Genomic DNA, 9275 nt, shown 5'->3' with positions numbered 1-9275 from the left:
TCAAATGGGGGTCCGTCTTACAGTCCGAAATCAGCTTACCTGGGAAGGGATCTGGCACAGGTGGAGGAGTAGTCACAGGGGTCATTCAGTGGTCCAGGCTCGTGCGGTGGCGGCTCTGTGCTGGGGCAGGTTGGTTGTGCTGGGGCAGCTGCGCTGGGGCAGGGGCGGCTGTGCTGGGGCTGGGGCAGCTGTGCTGGGGCAGAGGTAGCTGTGCTGGGGCAGCTGTGCTGGGGCAGGAGGGCTGTGCTGAGCTGGGGCAGGTGGGCTCTGCGGTGCAGTGGTGGCGGCGGGCTGTGCTCCGGTGCGGTGGTGGCGGCGGGCTGTGCTCCGGTGCAGGGGCGGCGGCTCCGCCGGCATTTCCTCGCAGCCCGGAGGCCCCCACACATCCCTTGCTGGCCGCCGCCATGTTGCAGTGGCCTCCGGGAACATGGACGCCGGGAAGATGGCCGCCGGTCCGGGGACGGCGCATGCGCAGGTTCAGATCTCGTCCCGACATCTCGGGAGACGAGATCTCGTTGCCGAGATTTGAATCTCGTCCCCCGAGATCTCGGGATGAGATCTGAACCTGCGCATGCACCGTCCCCGGACCGGTGGCCACCATCTTCCCGGCGTCCATGTTCCCGGAGGCCACCGCAACATGGCGGCGGCCAGCGAGGGATGTGCGGGGGCCTCCGGGCTGCGAGGAAATGCCGGCGGAGCCGCCGCCCCTGCACCGGAGCACAGCTCGCCGCCACCACCACAACGCAGAGCCCCGCCCGCTGCCACCACTGCACCGCAGAGCCCCGGAGGTTAGTATATTGCGACCATAAGACGCACCCCCCACTTTCCCCAAAAATTTTTTGGGGAAAAAAGTGCGTCTTATGATCGAAAAAATATGGTACCTCCAATATGACTGTTCCCAACTTCTGACTGAAGAAACAGCTACTCCACCAAATGTCAGTGAGAATCCACTCCCGAATCCTGATCTGGTGTTATACACGGATGGTTCAAGATATGCTGACGAGTTTGGTAGACTCTACACGGGATATGCTGTTACCACAGAGGACACTGTAGTGCACGCAGCTGCACTCCCGCCCTCACAGTCAGCAGAACTCCAGGCTCTGTCTACTGCATGTACTTTGGCCAAGAACAGACAGGCTAATATATACACAGACTCACGGTATGCATTTGGTATTGCTCACGATTTTGGAGCTCTATGGGCCAATCGAGGGTTTATTACTACTGCCGGAATCCCAGTGAAAAATGCTGAAGCTGTTAAAACCCTCATGGACTCGATCAAATTACCTACTCAGGTGGCCATTATCAAAGTTAAGGCGCACGGTCCTAGGAACAGTCCACAGACTGCTGGCAATGCATTTGCAGATATGCAAGCAAAAGCCGCCGCTCTTTTACCCGTTGAACCAACCATACCAACTATGGTGACCACACGCTCTGAGCGTAAACAGTTACAAGAAGCATTGACCCTTCAAGAACCTGAGGATCTACAACAGACTGAAGTTTTCTGTCGGACCCCGCGAGACCGCTTAATGACGATGCAGAGAATGTCTCCAAAGGAAGAGGTGAAGCAATGGAAGACTGATGGGACACGTAAGATAATGGTCTCTGGAAAAAGGACCAACTCGTGTGTCTCCCTAAGCGGATGTACCCTGCTATTGCCACATGGGCACATGGTCTTACATATCGAGGAAATAATCAGGCCCTCGCACTGGTGCAAAAATTCTACTGGGTCCCGATTCTCCAGTTGGCCGGAAGCATTCCCTGTTACCAACATGACTGCAAAAACCACAGCGAAGAAACTGGTGATGGAAGTCATATGCAGATATGGGGTTCCAGAAGTTGTTGAAAGTGACCAAGGCCCGGCCTTTTCTTCTCATGTGTACCAAGAAGTTCTGACAATGCTTGGATCCACTGTAGCCCTCAATACTCCGTACCACCCACAATCCAGTGGGAAAGTTGAGAGGCTGAACGGCACACTGAGGGGACAATTGACCAAAATGATGCAGGAGACTACGGCTCCATGGCCAGAGCTCCTACCCATTGTACTATACCATATTCGTACTACCCCTATTGCAAAACATGGCCTGTCCCCATATGAGATATTGTTTGGTACTAGTCCCCCAGTTGCAAATTTCCAGCCTCAGCAGTTATCAGAAGAGACTGACCGTGCTGTTCAATATGTTATTCAGCTTAGTAAAAATCTTGCTAACACCCATGCTCTAGTTTCTTTTTCTCTTCCAGATTCAGCAGAAACCGACACCTGTTATAACCTGAAGCCTGGTGAGTTGGTAGTCGTGAAAAGGCATGTCAGGAAGCACGGACTAGAACCCTTGTATGACGGTCCCTATCAAGTCCTCCTCATCACCCCTACATCAGTGAAACTAGAAGGAAGACCGACTTGGATTCACGCATCGCACTGCAAGCTGGTTAAACAAGCCAATAGCAAATAAAGGGACATAATGTTTTGGTTTTCCGCATTTTCCATATTATTATTGGTAGAAGTTAAAGATAGAAGATATTCAAAGACTCAGAGATCAATACAATAAAGACAATGATCGTAATAAGGACAGTTGGTGGTCAGACACCTTCTCCTTTCTCAGTCCAGCCAATTGATTTAAGGTAATTGGGGGCTGGATAGTTGGGATCTTACAGAGCTTGTTACATGTTGCTGCATGTATCCTTGTTGTATATGTGATACTAAAACTTGTTATTTGGTGTATTTCTGTATGTATTAGGAAATTCTGCACTAAGACAGCTAATGATGATACCAAAGGCGCTGTCACCCCTGCTCTTCTCTGCACCGATCTCAAAAGGCTACTTGATGAAGATGTTGAAGCTAAGCACATGGCTACCTACAAAAGATCTCCACCACTGTCATCAAAAATTGTTTTTCGTGAACTGCAGTATACAGGGGGGACGGGTGCGCCGCGACAGCCATGACTGGTAACACGGCATCAGTCATGTGAAGACCAGTACCCCTCCAGCTGTTAGGCTGGTTTCACACTTGCGTTTTTTTTTGCGGGATTTTAGCGCTAAAAAACGCATGCAATTTTTTTTCCTATACTTTGCATGGGATGCGCTTATGTGCGCATACACATGCGTTTGTATGCGTTTTTCCGCGCATGCGTTTTTTTGCGGTATGCGCTCGGGCGCACAAAATGCATCCTGTTGCATTTTTTGAGCGTCCGACTTGCCTCAAAAAAACGCATGCGCACGCAATGCGTTTTTTTACAGCAAGACACCCATTATAAGTCTATGGGTGCGCATATGTGCGCATTGGCATGCTTATGTATGCGTATGCATTTTTTTTTTACCATTAGTTGGACAATGGAATGTAGGGGTTTGGGTTAGAGTTAGGGTTAGTTAAGGGGGTTTAGGGCTAGGGTTAGCTAGGGTTTAGGGTTAGGGTCAGGGTTAGGGTTAGTAAAGTCATGGTTTGGGTTAGTGTGAGGGGCCACCTAATGTTGGAAAAAAACGCAAACGCGGTAAAAACGCACTAAAAACGCATACAAACGCATAAAAACGCTGCGTTTTTTTCATGCATGCTCATAAAAATGCTTGAAAAAAACGCAGCATTTGTATGCGTTTTTTCTATGCGTTTTTTTGTGCTAAAAACGCACTGGAAAAAAAAGCAAGTGTGAAATTAGCCTTAGCTTGGCATAGCACCTCTGATGCTGCATATGTGTTAAAAATTTTTATCTAGGGGGGTATGTGAAGGGTTAAAACTAAAATCAGAGCTGAAGTTTCGTTTTGTCCATTTCCTGAGGGTTTCGTTTCTCCGTTTTTGTTGCTTTAAGATAAATTTTTGTAATTGACATGGGCTGTCATGAAACCAGACTGTTCCCATCAGGTGCAAGATAAGGGAGGCGGTGGTGTAAAACTCTGAAGAATATGCCATTATATTGCTTTCTATGCTATTTGGATACGGATATATATGTAGTTTCCGGTTTTCTTGCAATAATATTTGCTTATAAAGTGAAATGATGTTATTGGTAGTTGAGAACTTCGCATAATTAAGCAAAATGTTATAAAAGAAGTGACTAAAATAAAGGGGCTTGGTGATCTGTCTCGATCCTCCCGTACAGAGACCCCCGTCTCCGTGTGGTCATTTGAGTTGCTAGCAACACTCTGTGGATTAATTTGGACATCACTGGCTCAACCGTGAAGGGTTAATTTAGCCTTCCCTAAATAGCTACCCGACAGGAGGATGAGGCACCAGAAAATCCCTTCAAATTATTTTCACAAATCTGTGTAACAGGCACCTGGATTAAACAAAAAGAAACTTTATTTAAAAAAAAAAAAAAACAACACAAAAACTCAACCCTGAAATAGAAGAGTCGGGTTTGCTATGTGCCCACCTCACAACATTTCTCTAACATCTGACGCAGAGAGCTCCTTCATCAGCATGATCATAATTCTCTTGTACGTGTCCAGAATGGTCTGAGCTGATGGTCTCTCTGCTGGGTTCCGCTTCTTACACTCAGCGTGGATATCAAACAAGTGAAAGCGAACGATATCACTGCCTTCTCCGTCCCCCAAGAGATAATCCGTTACCGCTGGGATCTTCCATATATCAGTCTTCTCATCATATGAAGGCATCAGATCATTCCTAAACTCCCTATCAGGCCCATAAGGCCACAGTTGTTCTGGAGCCACAAAATCTCCAGTAATTTCCCGGGAACCACATTTGACTAACACTCCATTCTCTTTATCCACCATAGGTAGGGCATCCAAATCATTTGCCACCAAGCGGAAGTCACTGGTTAGCAGGTACTGGGACAGCACCTTGTGCAGATCATTGGAGTCGCACATAACTAGTACTCCGAGCGGACTATTGTGTAGGTAGCGAATTACACTTACGTAGTCAATGGCCAGCGCCAAACGATTTTGCCAAGTGTTAATGTTTTTGTATTTAGGGAGGCTGAATGTATTGTCCAGATTGGTCAGAGACCCCAAAGGGTGGTACTCAGTCAGTAAGCTGCCATTTTCCTCACAATACCCCAGAAGAGTCACGACATGCCTGCTCTGGAGAGATTGCAACATCCGTAATCCATGGAAGAAGTCATCTTGCAGGTCATGGATGGTGAGCACAGACAGAGCCACTTTCATTTCTTTCCACTCTGACAAATACACCTAAAATGGGAAGAAAAAAAGCACTGCTCATAGTAAAGGTCTGACAAGGTAATTGAATGGCTTACAAAAGAATAACTTTCAATACTTTCTGGCAGAATCACATCGATAACTGTACCCCAAGTGGTCAAGCTCTGGCCCCCCACAAATAAAACAGCGCTGGCTGCTATCGGGCTCATAAAATGCTAATTCTTCAATCAGGAGAACTAGTGAGAAGGATTATACAGCTATTCTGACATGTATTTTCAAAGTAAGTACACCAGCCTCTCCAGGTTTACGAGATCTATTTAATAATTTATGGAGCTTTTTTGTGATATCTGGTGACAGATCTACAGAATCCATTCAAACTGTGAACACTGTTGGCTGTGTACCTCATGGATAACTACGACAGACAGTAGACAGAGTGTAACAATCAGAGGACAAGTATAATAGAAACACGTCACCACTTCCGTATTTATCACCCACTGCTGGTACAAATTGTAAGGTAGTGCTTGTTATTCGTGTTGGGGACACTTGATAGGCAGCCGATTAACCAGGTCCGGCACGGGTTTCTCATATAACATCAACAGTCCATGCAGTTTATTATTCAGCATAAACCATAAACAGCAACAGAAAGTGCATATCAAAACAGCATAACGTCCATGACAGAGTTCCACTCTGTTAACCCTGTGGTCACACAGGCTGTGTTATGTCCGGTACGCAGGCTCTCGCCTAAACACAGGTAGCTCACCCTTTCCGGGTTACATTCTTAGCTGCTTCACACTGCAGACGTCCGTTCTCTCCTGGGAACTGTCAGACACATGTTGCCATTACTCACAGCGTCCACACGTGCACTCAGGAAGGCAGCCACATCTTCCAGCATGTCAGCCAGACGAGACCTTCCATACGGACCAATCGGGTCCAAGCATTCACTCATGTGACCTACCCTGGTCACCCTATATGGTCCGTAGCCACGTCCACTGGATCACATAGCTATGACCTCATCGCAGGTCCTACAACCATTCATACACATACGCTTTACTATGGGCGTTTTAGCCACACACCCTGGGTGGATTTGTAGGTGGTTGGTCCCACCCATCTCACCAACCACCTGAAGGCTTCTCCCTGACACATTGTCCAAGAAACCTCAGCAGTACCTCTGCTGATCAGCACATAATCAAGCCTTCATCCGAAGGCCACCCACCTTGGGATACATAACGGTCCTTTAGCATCCTACTCCTGTTACCACACTGGATATGCCTGTACACCTGTCCTGGGACACCCACATAGCGCCCCCTAGCGGACACAGTGGTCACTACACCACAAAATACTGATGTGAAATACTGACCAAATACTGGCAGTGTGAACGTGGCCTTAATCAGAGCCTCACGGACTGGAGACAGGGACCCGTTTTTAAAACTGATGTGTGTGTGTGGATCAATGAAATGTGTTTGTGTTCTGTCTGAATAAAGACCATAGACAACACTAGGCTGTCACCCGGATGTGCGACTGTAGCCTGGGTTCACACTACAGTTCATGCGCAGACCACAACACCACTCCTGACCACGAGTCTAGGCTCTTAGGCTGCTACTTCATCTCAGCAGACCCGCTGTCATTCCAGGTACTGAGGTTTGAGCATATATTAACGTGTGTGAATCCAGCTTACATCTTAAAGGGGTTTTCTAGAATTGGAATAAAAGGCTGCATGCACTCCGAGTGACTGCAGACATCTGAAACCTGACATATTGTCCTAAAGATTATTGTCGCCAGGCCATTTTTACTGTAAAAACAAGAAATATAATGGCAAAATTGTTTTTTCCCACCACACTTGGAGCTTTTACTCCATTTTCTTAGTGCATTACATGGTGCCATTCAAAACTACAACTGCAAAACAAAAGTTATGTCTCTTGGAAGAGGCGAAGAAAAAAAAAATGAAGGCAGGCAAAAACTGGTTCTGAAAGGAAGAAGTGAGACTACTATGGACAATTGTTTAAAGACCAAATGTAAATCTATAAGAAAATAAACTGCACGGTAACAATAATCACCTTTTTCACGACTCCTTCCCCCACCAGCTTCAGCCTGCGGACTTCTTTATCAATGCGCTGACAATTCAGCCATGCAGAGCAATTCTTCATGTTGCCAATCTTGAAGAAACCTTGAGGACAAGTGCTGGCTTCTGCATGCGGATAACTGGGAGAGACATAGACGTGCTCCAGGTAAGCGTAGAGCAGAACGTTTATGAACACCACGGTGAGAAGGAGCAGGATTATGAGCAGCAGAAGACAATTCCAGCTGCCTTTCTTCTTACTACCATATCTGGTATCCATTCTACTCCGCAGATCTTGTCACATCCTAAAAGAATGGGAAGAAAAAAGTATAAAATCTCAATGAGAAAACAAAAACAGCTCAGAGTGTCAGGTACATGAATGTAAGTGTGGGCACTCCTTGTCCTTCTATAGTGTGAAGGCAGATTATAAAAGTAGGAGACAGCTCATGCTAAACTCTAATTACCTGTAAGGAGCCATGGGGGTGGAGCTTCTTTGATGACTCACGGGGGTCAAGTGCTCCTCTCAGGAGTCATGGAGGTGGAGCTGCTCCTCTGATGACTCATGAGGGTGGAGCTGCTCCTCTGATGAGTCATGGAGGTGGAGCTGCTTCTCTGATGTTATGGAGGTGGAGCTACCCTTCTGATGACTCATGGGGGTGAGGCTGCTTCTCTGATGTCACAGGGTGGAGTTGCTTCTCTGATGACTCATGGGGGTCAAGCTGCTCCTCTGATAAGTCACAGTGGTGGAGGTGCCCCTCTGATGAGTCACGGGGGTGGAGCTGCTCCTCTAATGAGTCACAGGGGTGGAGATGCTCCTCTGATGACTCATGGGGGTGAGGCTGCTTCTCTGATGTCACAGGGTGGAGTTGCTTCTCTGATGACTCATGGGGGTCAAGCTGCTCCTCTGATAAGTCACAGTGGTGGAGGTGCCCCTCTGATGTCACATTGTGGTCAAGCTGCTCCTCTCATGAGTCATGGAGGTTGAGATGCCCTTCTGAGGACTCATGGGGTGGAGCTTCTCTTTTCACGAATCACGGGGGATGGCTGCTCCCCCTACTGCATACTCACTACACCGGTTTGCCCTGTCCGTCTGCTCTGCATCCACTGTTCATGCACAGAAGGCGCCGTGTGTAGAGCTCCCCCGCAGTAATGAGCACACTCCACGGCTGGGAACCTGTGTATATACCGGTGGCGCTACAGCGCTGTACCTCAGGTTCATCAATGCGTTGCACCAGCTACGTCTGTCACACAGGGAGCAGTCGGCCGCCACAACAACTACACAGAAGAGCAGCGGCTGCCTCCCGTACTATACAAGGACCTGGATGACATCATGGTCACATGACTGACTCCAAGGTATCATGTGACCAGGCAGCGACCACAGGCGAGTTTGCACTCGAAGGTGAGTTGTGTAGTGGGAATGTTAGGGGAGTGGCAGTCTCTGGGAGCTGCAGTCGCTCATTGGCTGTGCAGCTCCGTTATTTGATTGGCTGCCAGGCTGCAATTGGCCTTACCCTTATTGGTTCTTCAGGTCAGCGGTGTGCGCACAGGACCTGTGATGAGGTCACAGGAGGGGAGGAGTCAGGAGTCACATGATCGGGGGCGCAGGACTGGACTTTGCTGTGCTGGTTGGGGGGTTTACAGGGTGGATATAGCAGTCCGAGGTGTGCGGCGCGGAACCGTGTGTGTATGGCGTGAAGCCGCCATGTGTGTACGAGGTGTACGGAGCAGAGCCACGTGAAGAGCACGTGTACAGCATGCAAGAGTGGAGTGGTGTGTGTATGAGGTGTACGGAGCGGAGTCGTGTGAACGAGGTGTATGGGGTGGAGCCACGTGTGTATGGGGTGGAGCCGTGTGTGTACAGCATGTACGGAGCAGAGCCGCGTGAGCAGCACGTGTACAGCATGCACAGAGTGGAGCGGTGTGTGTACAAGGTGTACAGAGCAGAGCTGTGTGTACGGAGCGGAGCCGTGGGAGCAGCACGTGTACAGCATGCACAGAGTGGAGCAGTGTGTGTACGAGGTCTATGGAGTGGAGCCGTGTGTGTACAAGGTGTACGGAGCAGAGCTGTGTGTGCGAGGTGTACAGAGCGGAGCCGTGTGAGCAGCACGTGTACAGCATGCAC

The 9275-nt window shown here is 48.6% G+C and overlaps 1 protein-coding gene across 2 annotated transcripts; it reads right to left on the bottom strand.

The window, feature by feature from the left end:
* Positions 1–4264: 4264 nt before the first annotated feature.
* POMK (protein O-mannose kinase) lies at positions 4265–8571 on the bottom strand. 2 transcript variants are annotated; one of them, XM_073543186.1, is made up of 3 exons: positions 8362–8571; positions 7152–7458; positions 4265–5130 (listed from the first exon to the last, which is right to left on the bottom strand). In XM_073543186.1, exons 2-3 carry the CDS (start codon positions 7431–7433, stop codon positions 4357–4359), a joined length of 1056 nt encoding a protein of 351 aa, XP_073399287.1. In that variant the 5' UTR covers positions 7434–7458; positions 8362–8571; the 3' UTR covers positions 4265–4356. The 2 variants fall into 2 exon arrangements, with proteins under 2 accessions (XP_073399287.1, XP_073399283.1); XM_073543182.1 differs by having other exon boundaries at positions 7618–8570.
* Between the last annotated feature and the right edge of the window lie 704 nt (positions 8572–9275).

The sequence above is a fragment of the Dendrobates tinctorius genome, unplaced genomic scaffold, assembly GCF_039654945.1.
Source record: "Dendrobates tinctorius isolate UK_male_01 unplaced genomic scaffold, ASM3965494v1 ptg000011l, whole genome shotgun sequence".
Taxonomy (NCBI): domain Eukaryota; kingdom Metazoa; phylum Chordata; class Amphibia; order Anura; family Dendrobatidae; genus Dendrobates; species Dendrobates tinctorius.
This window is presented reverse-complemented; position numbering and strand designations above follow the sequence as displayed.

Coding starts and splice junctions, on each gene's coding strand:
- POMK (XM_073543186.1), bottom strand. CDS start 7,433: ATGGATACCAGATATGGTAGTAAGAAGAAAGGCAGCTGGAATTGTCTT. Junction 5,131..7,151: donor GGGAAGGAGTCGTGAAAAAG/GTGATTATTGTT, acceptor TTCCCATTTTAG/GTGTATTTGTCAGAGTGGAA.